We start from the raw sequence: 15,628 nt of genomic DNA, 5'->3' as shown, positions 1-15,628 counted from the left end.
CTAGGTTAGGTGTTCGCAGCACGCTGGTCTCACCCGGCAGAACCCAGACGGCAGTGCCCGGGGAGTCTGAGCGACCTGGCGAAGGCAGACAGCATCCACAGAGCAGAGCTCATTCCGTATCACAGAACGGATGAGACTATGCCCACAGGATGGGTGCAACTCTCATAACTCATTCTAACTTAAAGATGTGTCTTCAGGCTGGGCGCGGTGGCTCACGCCTGTAATCCTAGCCCTCTGGGAGGCCAAGGCAGGTGAATCGCTCGAGGTCAGGAGTTCAAGACCAGCCTGAGCAAGACCCCGTCTCTACTAAAAATAGAAATAAATTATCTGGACAACTAAAAATATATATAGAAAAAATTAGCCGGGCATGGTGGCGCATGCCTGTAGTCCCAGCTACTCGGGAGGCTGAGGCAGTAGGATCGCTTGAGCCCAGGAGTTTGAGGTTGCTGTGAGCTAGGCTGACGCCATTGCACTCACTCTAGCCCGGGCAACAAAGTGAGACTCTGTCTCAAAAAATAATAAATAAATAAATAAATAAATAAAAAAGATGTGTCTTCAGTTGCCCTGTGTACAAGTTCTTGGCTCTATTTTTTAAATATATGACAAAATATTAGTAAAAGTCTGCTTGGAACAACAAAGAGCTAAAGAAGAAACCAAGAAAAGACAAAAATACTACTGGTTGTGCCAATCTCCACACCACCTACACGTATGACTCCCTATACCTCCGCCATCCCCACCCCACCCCTCCAAAAGGCCTCTCCCATACCCTGGTTTCTTATATCAGCAACACAGTAAATGCAAGAGGCAAGAGAGCATTAGACTCAGGGATGGAAACCAACAGTCAAGTGCCAACGCTGTAGCACCATCACCTTGTGCTGGGAACCTGGAGCAGCACTAAACATCAAGATCATCTTTCATGCACCACGCTGACATTACTGAAGGTGGAATCGGACTTACGTTGCTTCCACCACTACCCCGACTCCAGCAGGTTGCAAGGCTTCTGTGATTGCTACAGCAATTTGTTTTGTAAGGCGCTCTTGAACTGTGGATGTAACAAAGCTCAGTTTAAGAGTCTGACACAAACAGCTGGAGGCTTTTTTTGTCTCTAGAATATTTGACATTTTAAAAAGGCAGACTTCTGTGAGACGTAAGAGCCAGGACACACTAGCTTTTGCCAGTTTGCCTTGTCAGCTGACTGGGCCACAAGGAGGCCCCTGTTCAACACCCTCTCCCGAGGTACAGGTGCTGAAGCGCTCTCAGGAACCCTGGAAGCCCCCCAGCATCACTGGGGGAAGGGATTAGAGTGGCAACCGTCTCTTATCTGTGCAGTAAGACCAACAGAGTGCTGGTTCACAAGTACTCCCATGGAGGTAAAGTAGAGCAAATCAATCAATTGCTTAAATAGGATTAACAAAGGGACTACAGTTCGATTATTGAATTATACTTAGAGCAATGTTGAAAACCAATGATTTAACCTAAATAACATTGTTCCTGTCCTGAATAAAACAAGAACATACAACAGTGTTCACTATAGCACTGCATGTATTTAAAAACTGACAAAATCCCCAAATGTCTATCAGAGCAGGGACTGGTTACATCAAGCCATGGCACATACAATGAACTCTAAATAGCTACCAAAATGAATGAGATAGTTACATGTATGTGGAAAAAAATGTTTAAGATTTGGTAAGTAAAAAAAAAAGGGGGGGGAGAATGTGAGGCTAATTATATATGAGTCTATTTTTGTTTAAATACAAATAAATTTATTTGAAAACAGTATGTGCATAAAAATGTGAAAAATGTGCAAATACAACAGTGATTTCTTCAGGAGGCTTGAAACACAGTAGACTTTCTTTTTTATATTCATATGAGGTTTTAATTTTTTTTTCACTTTTGCCAATACTTATGTGGAAAGCTACTCTGTGCAATCAGAAAACCACAGTCGTTGACCGTAATTATTATATACTGTCAACACTTTTTTTTTTTTTTAAAGAGATAAGGTCACATTTGCACTATGTTGCCCAGGCCAGTCTCAAACTCCTGTGCTCAAGCAATCCTCCCACCTTCACCTCCCAAGTAGCGGGGACTACAGGTGTGTGCCATCCAACCCAGCTTTTGAGGTTTTAATTTTTATAAGTCACATTTATTACACTTGCAATAGGACAACAAAAAAATACCTTTTCTGTAAGAAAAAATGTTTTCTATAGATAAAATAAAGATTTTAAAAGCTTACCTTGTAGTCGTCTACTATAGATTTCTACAATCCTAGAAAAGAAAGAATTGTTTTAGTTAATCATAAATTGTTTGAAGTGAAATTGGTAAGACTTCCTCATAAGACAAAAGGACTTTGTTGAAGTGACAGTGGGGTGCAGGCAGGAGACAGAGCTTACGGGAAGAGGACAGAAAGATCCGAGTGCCACAGGGAAATGCAGTGTAAAGGAGACCACCAACCACCACAGAGTGGTCCTTCCTTCCATCCTCAGAGAGAATTAATGAGTCTCCTAAGTGTAATGTTCACTTAGGAGAAACACAGAGCTGAGTACCAAAATTTTAAAGCTCCCAAGTCATTAATTTTATGCCATGTCTCAAGTGTCCTAATTAAACATATTGTTTTATCAGAGATTAAAATTCAAGTTAAAAATAAAAAGACTACTTGTTAATTAACAGCACACCATGGTCAACTACTACATCAACTAAACCGATTAGGGTAACCAGGTTAGAGCTGATTAGACTTCTTCAGGCAGCTCTTCATGAGATAGGTTTATGTAAGTACTTAGTAAGATTAACCCCCCAAAAATAAAAGCCTCCTGATCTTAGCTTAGAACACAATCTGTCAACTGATGAATTTGTGCCTTGCAACATCGTTCTATTTATGAAATGTAAAGATAGCCATGGGACTTATCCATCTGAGGATGACAATTCATGCTGAGGGCCTTTTCTTTAAAATGTGGCCTTTTTGCCATGAACTTGGACTCAATTTAAGGATCATCTCCCCTAGGAGGCATTTTAGGGCTGTTCGCTCACTATGCCCCTCAGATAGAACTGACAATTGGCTCCTTTTTACCCAATAATGTCAGTAACAGGCAGGCCACCCCGTGTACCACTCAGCCAACAGCACCCTGAAGGCAGGAGCCATCCTAATTCTCCTTTGTGTCCCCAGTAGGTATACGATATTGAAGGGATATATTATTTTATTTTGAACAAAAACCTGAGAAAGGATGGTTTTTCAAGCTCCTAGATGGGAGCTATGTCATATTTCTTACTAGGTCACATTTCTGTATATATTACTTCTGATAGTTTTTCGGGTGATTAATCTGTTATAGAAGTAGGAGATACCATTGAGTTAGAAGTTAGTGATGTCTTCCTTCTCATATTCATCATTTCTTTTTCTTGACTAGAATATCAGGTACAGCATTAGATAACAGTGGTCATATCGGGCATCTGTGTTTTGCTCTAGTATTTCACTATCACCCACAGTGCCTGCCTGCTTCTGGCAGACAGCTGTTCTCATTCCAGGAGAACCACTCATGTGATTTTTAACGCGTGCCTACTATGTACGTGGTTATGTGGTGAACATGCTCCCTGTGTTCAGAGAGCTTATAATTTATTTCTAGTTTATGAGTTTTCTTTTTCAAGTAAAGAGTACGTGTTGAACTTACATCTTTTGAGCATTTCATATAGCTACCCTGAATTAAAAAAAAAAAGTATTTTACTCTCATTCTTGAAAGACAATTTGTTGAGAGGTATTTCTTGGAAACAGAATTTTGGTTTTTCCACTGATCTGACTTTTAATACTGTCATAGGCAAAGCAGTTGTCAGTCTAACTCCTGTTACCTTGTAGGTAGTCAATCAATATTTTTCTCTGTGGCTGCTTTATATTAACTTGTATTTTATAAGTGTACTCTACAATTTACTTTGTTGTGTCTAGGTAGGCATTTAATTTTATTTAACTTATTTGGGATTTATTTGGCTTCCTGAATCTGAACACTGATATTTTGCAGCCATTATCTTCTCTAATATTGTATCTACCACAGTGCCTCTGTTATCTCCAGGAATTGCAATTAAGGGCATATTATATATACCCTCCCACTCTTCCATGTTTCTTAAATTCTCATTCATATTCTCCGCCTGTCTTTGTGTTGCATTCTGCACAATTTCTTCAGGCCTTTCTTCCCATTCACTATATTTTCAGCTGTGCCTAATCTATTTAAATGACCATACTGGGCTTCAGTTTCATTTATCACTTTTTTTTTTATTTCTAGAAGTTATATTTCGTCCTTTTTCCAATCTGCCTAATTCTGAAAGTTTCTTATTCCTTTGTCAAACTTTCAATACTCTTATTTTTTAACAAACAGTAAGTCCTCACTTAATGTTGTATGTTCTTGGAAACTGTGACTTTAAGCGAAGGGATGTATAATGAAACCAATCTTACCCTAGGCTAATTGATATAAACAAGAGTTAAGTTCCTACAGCATATTTCTGGTCCCAAAAACATCACGAAACTTCTAAATAAAGACTAAAACACCTCTAACATTAAACACTGAAATAAATGAAAGCTATATTTCATTTAAGAAAGAGTAATACAAATAAGTTATCCAGTTCAGGGTTTCACGTGGCTGGACACTCTCCTAGCAGCTATGGGGGTACAAGGCAGAACCCAGCCCCGGGCGGGACACCATTCTGTCTCGGGGACGCAATCACACACACCCACACTCAGACTGGGACCATTACGTGACAATCCACCTATTGTGCACATCTTTGGGATGTGGAAGGAAACCAGAGTACCCAGAGAAAACCCATATAGACGTGGGGAGAATGTGCAACTCCACATAGACAGTGGCCCTGGCCGGGAAGTGATTTTTTTCCTCAAATGTTATAATGAAATGATGTTGAACAAAACAACTTTACTCCAGAACCTGCTGTACGTCATTTTGCTTAAAGTCATTTTCCTTTCAGTCTCAGTTTCTGAAAACCCATTGATGACATTAAGTGAAGACTTCCTCTATTTGTTTTATATCCTATATCTGATAACACCAGAATCTGCCCTCTTCAGCACATCATGTGCTGCTGACTCAACTCATGGTGGCTTGTTTTCTTTTACTTTTGGTAAACTCATGCTCCTTGGAAATTCATTTGTGAGAATTCTTTAAAGCCTGGGTAAACGTTCATCAGAGAACAAGCACTTGTTTCCACTAGCTTCCTGGAAGGATACCCCTTTGGGGCTGTTTTAAACTAAATTATTGTTTTTTAAAGGCCCCGTAGGTAACGATAATTCTGACCCCAAACCTTGTGAATGTGTATATGAGTTATTTTTTCTTTTTCCTGCTCTTTCCAGAAGAGCTAGCAGGTAAGTCCCCGATTTGGGATGGGCATAGGGAGCACAGAGCCCAGACTTTGGCTCCAGTGCTAATTTCTATGGATTCTCACTGGAATGGCCTTATGTTTCCCCCACTGTGTGAAAACTACAAATACGTTATATCTTGGGATGCGGTGCCAGCAGGGATATTGTTAAAATTTCATTCATTACACTCAGAATCAGTAGTTGTCAATTATTCTTATATTCTCAGAGTAAACTTCCCTGGGTCATGTTGAAAATAGTACTTCTGCTAGCCCATCAGAGTAGGGTTTTTTTGACATTTAGGATTCTTACAACTACATTTATAAGTGAGGTTAGTCTAACATTTTTTTAATGTTAGATTTATCAGGCTTTGCTATCAGGAATAGGCAGCTTCATCAAATTAATTGCATACCTTTATAGGTTTTTCTATGCTCTTGAATTATTTATACACAGGGAATTAGTGGTTACTTGAAAATTAGAAAAAAATGCCTATAAAAACGACTGGGTCTAGGTCCTTCCCCCCGACCTCAAAACATTAATTTGACTTCCTCTGATGGTTATTAATGTATGTGGGTTTTCTAACTCTTGGTACATTCCCTTCTCTCCCATGTTTTTTTAAAAAAACTTATTCACAAAGATTCTTTAAGTTTTTAAAGCATATTTTTAGTTACATATTCTGTCATTCCTAGATATCAGTTAGACTTTTCCCAGCAATCTATGATATAACATTTCTAACTTTTGGATTTCTGATTTCTATTCTTTTTGTTTTTTCTAAATTATTCTATAATAAGGAATTTGAACTTTATCTTAAAAGCCAGGGGGAGCCATAGAAGGAACAGCATGATTAAATTCATACTCTGGAAAGAACATCCCAGCAGCATCTGAGAGCAGATTTAAGGACCCTAAGGGATTAGAGGCTGGGAGGAGTCAAGAGCTCAACACAATCCAGGAAGAAGATGAGAAAGGCCCAGCAGAGAGTGGCAGGCAGCAAGGACAGAGAGACAAGACTAGACGGCAGCATGGAAACAGGAAACGGGCAGGAATAGGGTGACGGGGGCAGTGAGCACACAACAGCAAGGGACAGGTTCCTCCTCACTCCTGGTCCCAAAATGCATTCCAGATGGAGCAAAGATTTAAATATAAAAACACGGTCATACAAATACCAAAAAAAAAAAAACCCCAAAACAAGTTCATAACTACAGAGCAGTTTTACTACTTTTTTACAGAAAAATAATACTTTAAAGCAAATTCAAAATACAAAAGACAAGCCATTTTAACAGTCAAAGAGCTTGAGCAAATCAGGAATAAAAAGGTAAGCTACCCAGTGGAAAAATTAGCACTGGAGCTAAAAACAGGAAGTTTCAGAAATGAAAATTACAATATAAAAAAATAGATACCACTTTTCACTTATCAATTTGGCAAAGATTTAAAAGTGTGGTGAAACACACACCCTTTACCTATTATTAGAGTATGAACTGGTGTGGTCTTTTTAGAGAGCAATTTGGTAATATCAAAAATTCAGCTCCCTTTAAACCAGCAAGCTCTATTCTAGCAATTTATCTTACAGGTAGATTCAAAGCATAAAAAGATGATATAAAAAAATTTGTTCACCAAGGCACTTTTCTCCTTTTTTGACAATAGTCTCAAACTACAAACTATACTTATCTATATCAAACAGTGGTTAAATGAATTATGTTAATCCTAGAAATACTAGATAGCCATTAAAAGGAACTTGCACTCTTGAGACTAAAAGATGTCCAAGGAACTTCAAGGTATTTTACATTAAAAAAAAAAGTTGTAGTACAGAATATAAGGTATGATCTTATGTGTGTGTTTGCATAGAAATTTTACAGAAGGATAGTGAAAGAAATCTCTAGTTTTAACTCTAGAGAATGGAAATAGGAAAGACAAGCTTTCACTTCATTCACTCACTCGTTTTTGGGTTTTTGTTTTGTTTTTTGTTTGTTTGTTTTGAGACAGGGTCTGGCTCTGTTGCCCTGGGCTAGAGTGCAGCGGCACTGCAGTCTCAAACTCCTGGCCTCAAGCAATCTGCCTGTCTCAGCCTCCTGAGTAGCTGGGACTACAAGCACATGCCACCACACCTCGCTAATTTTTTAAAAATTTTTTGTAGAGACAAATTTTTTAAATTTTTTGCACCATATTACTCAGGCTGGTCTCGAAATCCTGTGCTCAAGCAATCCTACCACCTCAGCCTCCCAAAGTGCCAGGATTACAGGTATAAGCCACTGTGCCAGGCCACTCATTTGTACTTAAGTTTAACTGGTAAGTATATTACTTCTATACTAAAGGGAAAAAGAACACTCCCTCTGTCCTCGAATGCCCAGCCTACCTTTTAACCACCTCCCAGTCACCCTTGCCTCAGTCAATCTGGCCCCCATCCACTGGAACTCTCTTATTTGCCTTTGCTCCTGCATTAACTATACCTAGAGGCGCTTCTCCCCCGTTTAGAATTCTGCTTCTCCCTCCATCTTTGGGTCTCTCCAAGCCGGCCTGGCCACAGCCATCGTGGCTCCTCTGAACTTGGAGCTCCAAAGCAGGCGTTACTCCAGCACCTGCTGCCTCAGACTGTGTGTCCCCTGGGGCGGCTTCTGTGTCATGCTTCTCTCCAGCCACTACAGCAGCTGGCATAGTGCCCTTTCCCAGTAGGTGCTCAATAAAGAGATCAACCATGGCTGCCCCAAGGTGCTACAACGCTAAGATTTAATTATATTCACTCAATTATTCTAAGGCAAGAAAATGAACATGTTCCATGGTTTTTCAGCAACAAAGGGAATTTCTATTCACACTAACTTTATTCTAGAATTCTACTAGAGTTGAACCAGATCAACTCACTTCTGGCATTTTCTTGTTACTTAAGGCTTTACTGTTTGATATTTGACTTCACTGGCACTGAAAGGTCATTCATTTAAAGGCAAGCGTATAACAAACTTCACGCAAGATTAAAATGAGCAGTGAAGTTTTGCTAAGACATTCAGCTTTCCTTATTCCTCTTCATTCCCTAAATATCCTTACTTCTTATAAGGAATAAACAGTTGCATAAAATCTTAGTCTTCTATTCTATTTAATAGATCCTTTCTTCAAATTTTTTACAAAATATCTAGAAGTAACATACACTCTGCTCTTTGGCTTAGTGTTCTATTTTATTCTTAAATTTTAATCCTATTAGTATAAGAACAAATTCCCATGCTAATAATCAACTCCTTTGTATTGTTTCATAAAAGCTTAATTATTTGAGATCTTTTCCTTTCACCAGGAAAGGAAATAACCAAGATTATTTCCTTCTACCCCCCCCTCCCCTGCCAGTTACCATTTATGCCATGATCTTACTGAGTCACTCCTAGAGGCCATTTCCCATAAAGTATTAATCACGGTCAACACAGTATAGTCTTCTAGAGAATGTTTACATTAAGACCAAGGCCTAACATGATCTACCAAGCTTTTTTATAATATGAAAACTATCCACCTTTCACATATGGACAGTCTGTTACAGGCCCTAGCAGTGTCAGAATTTCTATATGGGAAAGGTGTAGGGTTGGCAATCTTGCCGGAAGGAAGGGCACCAGAGCACTGGACCTACATACAGCAATGTCTGCACAGCAGACGCGCTGGTTTTACTTAGACTGTATGTTATCAAACAGTGAGAATAACTACTTTTAGTAAAGATGCTTTTATTCACAGCTAACATGAAACTGGCTTTACTTATTATTTGGGAATAAGTTACTGGGGAGAGAGTTGTTAATAAAAATTACATTAACAGTAATTACCCCAATCACTATCACTACCCTTTCTCAGCCACTTTTTGGCACTGCCACCAGAGACAAATCACTGCAGGAAGCTGGGATGTTCTTGGACTTGTGTTAAGAGGCTTACTGGGCTGTTCGAGATGGCTCAAGTCTGTAATCCTAGCACTCTGGGAGGCTGAGGTGGGAGGATCGCTTGAGGTCAGGAGTTGGAGACCAGCCTGAGCAAAAGTGAGACGCTGTCTCTACAAAAAATAGGAAAATTAGCCAGGCGTGGTGGTGCGCACCTGTAGTCCCAGCTACTGCGGAGGCTGAGGCAGGAGGATCACTTCCTGAGCCCAGATTGAAGTTGCCGTGAGCTAGGCTGATGCCACTGCACTCTAGCTGGGGCAACAAAGCGAGACTCTGTCTTGGTGGGGCGGGGGTTGAGGGGGGAGGACTTTACTGCAGTGAAGCAATTAGAACTATATTCTTTCGTGGTGCCACCCAGCCCTGCCTGGTGGCAAGGCTGCTGAGCAGGAATGAGGTCAGAGACTGGGGAAGTTAAATTTCTCTCTTCTACCCACTTTCTCCCCAAGCCCTAGAGGAAATAAATGAGAAAATGGGAGTGAAATCAAAGTAAAAGGAACAGCTGTGGAGGGCAGCTGTCAGATTGCTGGGGTGGTTTTTACTGATTCCAATACAGAACTGAAAAAGACTGGGATCCCCATTTCAGGGCCTTGGTGAATCCCAGTGCCTAAGTAGAGAAGGAGCAGAACACAGAGCCATCGAATAGTCGTTTGGTTGCAGAGAATCATTTCTTCCAACTGTGATACGGTCACTATAACCTCAATCAAGTTATTCAAACTTAGCATGGTTATGTTTTTAAAAAGGAGGGGGACACTCATTGTACGTTCATCACCTTCCCCTTCATTTGTTCTTAACTCTCTCAACACACATGCACATGTGCGTACACACACTCTTCCCTCCCCTTGTATTTCCTCTGTCACCCAAAATTCACTAACTTTATACAATTAAATTACAACCAAAAAAAGGATATTTAAGGACAATAAAATATTGCTGGCCTGGGTCTACCAAAGATACAGGAACACAAACCCTCACGTTGACTTCCAATTAAATATAAATGACCACGCATGCATATCACCTGTCCTTACTAAAACTCAAATAAAAATGGTAGCAAGGGAATTTTTTTTTTTTTTTTTGAGACAGAGTGTCGCTTTGTTGCCCTGGCTAGAGTGAGTGCCGTGGTGTCAGCCTAGCTCACAGCAACCTCAAACTCCTGGGCTTAAGTGATCCTACTGCCTCAGCCTCCCGAGTAGCTGGGACTACAGGCATGCGCCACCATGCCGGCTAATTTTTTCTACATATATTTTTAGTTGGCCAGATAATTTCTATTTTTTTTAGTAGAGACAGGGTCTCGCTCTTGCTCAGGCTGGTCTCGAACTCCTGACCTCGAGCGATCCACCCGCCTCGGCCTCCCAGAGGGCTAGGATTACAGGCGTGAGCCACCACACCCGGCAATTTTTTTTTTAAAGGCATGAACCCACCGGATAAAGAATGGAAAAGAAGACTGTAGCAGAAAAGAGAGAAATAAGATAGAGGAGAGTGAGCGTTGTCTTAGAGCAGAGCTGAGCAAAGCCAAGAAGGCACAGGCTTATGTTTGCAGAGGCAAAGAACCTGGATGTGAACTGACCGGCGCTTGTACCGAAGAGATGCCTGGAGGCACCCAGGCACGGAGGGAGGTAGGAGGGAGGCAGGATGGAGGCTGGCGGCCCCACATGGAGGTGTGATTAAAAGTCTGAAAACAGTGCTGTGCAGTTAGACCCCTGCCCACGTTTCCTCTCCCAACCCTCACTGTTAGCTAAAGCCCCTTTAAACGACAGGGCCGGACTGAAGGTTCTCTCCAGTCAAAGTTGTGCCAGTAGGAGGGTTGGGATGCAGGGGACGGGCAGGCGATGGCGGATGAGAAGGCAGGGGCATCTGTGCTTCAGGCCCTCTCAGTCTGTTTGCATCTCTGCAACTACAAATTTTCAGTTGCAATGCAGCTTCCAAGTTAGAGCCACACTGGTGGAGAGAGAAAGCCTGATGCGACAGGGTCTCAGCACACAGGGGCGGGTCTTATACACCTGTTTTCCTGTTCACCATGCAGTCATACTTACCTCGCAAGTTTGCTGAGGCCAAGCACTTGCTTGTTAGGAAGATAACCGATATGGACCTTCAGAGAAGAGACAGAAACCATGAGCTAAGTGAAAATACAGTGCTTCTTTGTGACAAAGTAAGGAAACATAGAAAGAATATGGTGTGCTTACGTGTAGTATATCACAATGACAGCATATCTTTAAAACATCTACTATAGAAGTTTTAAGACTTAGAAAATGAAGTATTTATATGACTATTTTTTAAATTAATAAGTGCAGTAAATATATACGTGTATGTGTGTGTGTGTATATATATGTAATATATATAAAAGTCTATTAATCAAATGGAAAATTTTAAATATGGTCATTCTAGGACCCTCACGTATACCCAAATCTGCACACGCTCAAGTCCAGCAGAACTCCCATGTAGAAAAAGTCTGCCCTCCAGACACATGAGTTTCACATTCCACAAATACAGTATCTTCGATTTGTGTGTGGTTAGAACAAAACCACGTATGAGTGGACCACTGCAGTTCAAACCCATGTTGTTAAAGGGTCAACTGCACAGCCCTGATATTTCCCTGTGAAGTTAAACTCTTGACACAAATCTGAAAGCCTTTCCCCTAAGGAGGGGAAACGTTCTCAAGTAAAGGCAAATGATCTTGCAGCCACATTAAAATGTATGCAGGCAAGCCTCCTTTAAATGGCAGAAACTGTAAATACAAGTGTTGCCATTCCACGAATCACAGCAGCTTTAAGCATCCCACCGTGGAGCCCTGTTGCACAGAAAGTCTCCGCGCCGTTTTGTGCTCCACCTTCCTGGCAGGAGAAAAGGGACACAGCTACCACTCTGGCTGGGCAAGAACCAACACCAAGACCCAAGTTCTTACAAGACCCACTATAAGACAAAGCCATTTCTTTCCTCTTAAAAGGTACCAACTAATATATGTAAATGTGACCTCTTTTTGAGCCAACTATTAAATATGAGAACACATTAGTTCTCTAAAAAGGCTAATAGAGTATGGTCATTTGTAGGCAATTAACCTAATATAAAATTAGAGACTCATCTGCATCATGATTTGCCAGTATTATTTCATTTGTTCATCTAACATTTACTGTACACTTGTAAAATTGATATATATTAGTACTTAGTGATTTCTTTCCCCCATCAATTAGTGCTATGCTTCAGGAGTTTGAGAATTCCATCTCATTGCCTTCCTGTTTGGCAGGAGGAGAAAGTAAAGTAGCCCCTGAATGTTGGGTATTTCAAAGAATAATTAGAGTTAAAACTCTCCCATGGAACCAAGGTCTTCTGTACCTCTTGAAATTTTGTATACTTATATGCATAACTAGAATTTGTTTATTATTTATACTATTTTTGGTCTTAAGATCCTAAGTCATTTAAATGTTCATTTTAGAAAATCATCACTAAATAATATATTTTAAAAACAAAGTTAGCAAGAACACAAATACAGAGATAATCATAGCAGAAGGTAACAGGATATAATGGTCAGAGGCTGAGTATAGGATCAGTGCCTGGGTCTGGCCCCAGCTGGGCCACTAACACTCTACATCCTCCGGGACAGGTCATAGGCTTTCTGGGTCTAATTTTCTCACCTACAATAAAAGACAGAGATGAGTGCAAAGGTTCCCTCCTGATTAATTGTGGGATTGCCAGACACTGCACGCCTCTTGATGTGACATGAACTACTTTTGTCAGAAATGTTTAGCCTTAATCTTATAAAGCTTTAGGTCTAATCTAGTTTATAGGAAATCCAGAGGTTGAATGGAACAAATCCAGAAGGTGGGACACTCCACAGAACTGGCCTAGTTCCTTCAATAAGATAATGTTTTGATGGGGGTTAGGAGAGACTATTTTAGAAGGAAACAGACTTAAAGTCAGAACCAAATGTAATGCAAATACAAATGTGTGACTCTTAATTGGATTCCTGTTTAAACTAACCTACAGCAAAACATTTGAGACAACTGGAGAAATTTAAATGAGTTATTAGAGGCTATTTAAGAATTACTGTTAATTTTGTTTGTGGTAACGCTACTGTGAATAAGAAAATATTTTAGAGATGCATATTAATTGCTAGTGTGTGTAAGAAAATATTTTAGAGAGGCTGTGTGTGGTGGCTCATGCCTGTAATCCCAGCACTTTGGGAGGCCAAGGTGGGAGGATCACTTGAGACAGGAGTTCGAGACCAGCCTGGGCAACAAGCGAGACCTCCCCCCATCACTGCAAAAAATAAAAAATCAGCCAGGCATAATGGCATGCACCTACTGTAGTCCCAGCTACTCAGGAGGCCGAGGTAGAAGGATAATTGAGCCCAGCCTGGGCAACAGAGCAAGATCCTGTCTCTAAAAGTAAAACACATATATTTTTTAATATGTACATATCTTTAAATAATATATATGTTTTAGAGATGCATATTAATGATTAGTGATGAGTTATGCTGCAATATACTTTTTCAGTATCTTGAAGGATTAATTGCTAACCTATTAGATGTGGTAATCAAACTGAGGTTATGTCTCTAAAAATTTTTTATCTTTTAGACAGACATACTGGAAGAAATAATATATCTGAGATTTGCTTCAAAATAATCCAGTGGGGACCTATATAAAACCAGATTGGTCCTATTCTGATAACTGTTGAGTCTGGTTAATGGGAACATGGAACTTTATTGTACTAGTCTTCCTATCATGTATGTTTGAAATTTTCAAAAAAAAAATGAAATTTTCCATAATAAAAAGTTAAAAAAAAAAGAGAGAAAGAGTGATACTACTGTACACACAACAGAATATTAAACTTAAAACTAAAAGTGCCAAGTGTTGGCAAGGATGTGAAACAACTAAAACTCTCATATACTGTTTTTTTTTTTTTTTTTTTTTTGAGACAGAGTCTCACTCTGTTGCCCAGGCTAGAGTGAGTGCCGTGGCATCAGCCTAGCTCACAGCAACCTCAAACTCCTGGACTCAAGTGATCCTTCTGCCTCAGCCTCCCGAGTAGCTGGGACTACAGGCATGTGCCACCATGCCCGGCTAATTTTTTCTATATATATTTTTAGCTGTCCATATAATTTCTTTCTATTTTTAGTAGAGACGGGGTCTCGCTCATGCTCAGGCTGGTCTCGAACTCCTGAGCTGAAACAATCCACCCGCCTCGGCCTCCCAGAGTGCTAGGATTACAGGCGTGAGCCACCGCGCCCGGCCAAAAACTCTCATATACTGTTGGGAGCAAAAATTGGTGCAAGCACTTTGGGAAACAATAGGTCAGTATCTAGTATTAATAAGTTGAACATGAGTATGCCCTATGATCCTGCAATTCTACTGCGTGATACGCTTTAATAGAAATGCATGCATGTGTGCACCAAAAAAATGTTGATAGCAGTATTGTAATAGTAAAAAAAAAAAAAAAAAAAAGGCAACAAAACAAATGTCAACCAAGAGCAGAACAGATAAATAAACTGTGGTATGTTTGTACAGTGGAACAATGTATAACAATGAAAACAAACGAACTACAATGACAGGTAATAACATCAATTAATCTTGCCATGTGGAACAAAAGAACCCAGACATAGAAGAGTACATGCTGTACTTTCCACTTACATAGGATTGAGAAACAAGCAAAACTAATCTATAGTGTTAGAAATTGATATACTTACTACCTGTGGGGACAAGGGATGGGATTAGGATTTAAGAAGGGACATGAGGTGAGCTCCAGGACACTAATCATATTCTATTCTTGATCTGTGGGGTGGTAAGGAATACCCTTAGGTCTTGTGCATTTTTTTGCTTTACTTCTTTAAAAAAGTGAAAAAATAAAATACTTAACAAAAAAATGAAGCAAATGTGAAGGCATTTTCTGTAAGTCTTCTGTGAAAAATTATTAATAAAAAGTCAAAATAAAATAAAATTATGATGGGGTTGGGAGAACAAGACAACTCTTTGTCCTAAACCTACATGTTATCAAAGGTATGTTAACTACAAAAATCTAGATAATGTACTATCTAGTTTGCATTAGATTCATTTTTCCTAATATAGAAAGGGTTGGAAACAAATCCACTAATACCATAACCTCTGTCACTAGAAATTCTGTAATCATTACTGTTCATGTCATGCCCTACACACATACATATATCTTGGATCAAACATTATTCAGTCAAAATAAAGCAAATCTCTAGGTTGGGATGCTAAAAAATAAATAACAAATAAAGGGCAAAGGTTTTCAGAGCGTATGGTAGCTACCTAAAAAGATACATGCTACTTTAACCTCATTATTTTAACCTATTAACATGGTATTTAATATGAAAGGCTTGCCCTAAAGGCTTTCTGCTACTTTGTTTTTATTCTTTCAATTTCAAGTTATTAGATTAGTCAGGTTGATA

General features: G+C 39.7%; 1 protein-coding gene across 2 annotated transcripts in view; it reads right to left on the bottom strand.

Annotated features, from left to right (window-relative positions):
- The window catches only part of GCH1 (GTP cyclohydrolase 1), a 50,764-nt gene that overhangs the window by 2,510 nt on the left and 32,626 nt on the right, over nt 1-15,628 (bottom strand). For both annotated transcript variants that reach the window (XM_045566836.1, XM_045566840.1), the window contains exons 3-5: nt 11,259-11,314; nt 2,234-2,265; nt 958-1,042 (exon numbers count right to left, since the gene is read on the bottom strand). In XM_045566836.1, the coding sequence (XP_045422792.1) occupies nt 958-1,042; nt 2,234-2,265; nt 11,259-11,314 (173 nt within the window). The remainder of the gene's footprint in view (nt 1-957; nt 1,043-2,233; nt 2,266-11,258; nt 11,315-15,628) is intronic.

The sequence above is a fragment of the Lemur catta genome, chromosome 1 (assembly GCF_020740605.2).
Source record: "Lemur catta isolate mLemCat1 chromosome 1, mLemCat1.pri, whole genome shotgun sequence".
NCBI classification, from domain to species: Eukaryota; Metazoa; Chordata; class Mammalia; order Primates; family Lemuridae; genus Lemur; species Lemur catta.
Note: the sequence above shows the minus strand (reverse complement) of the source record. Positions and strands in the feature narration are given on the sequence as shown.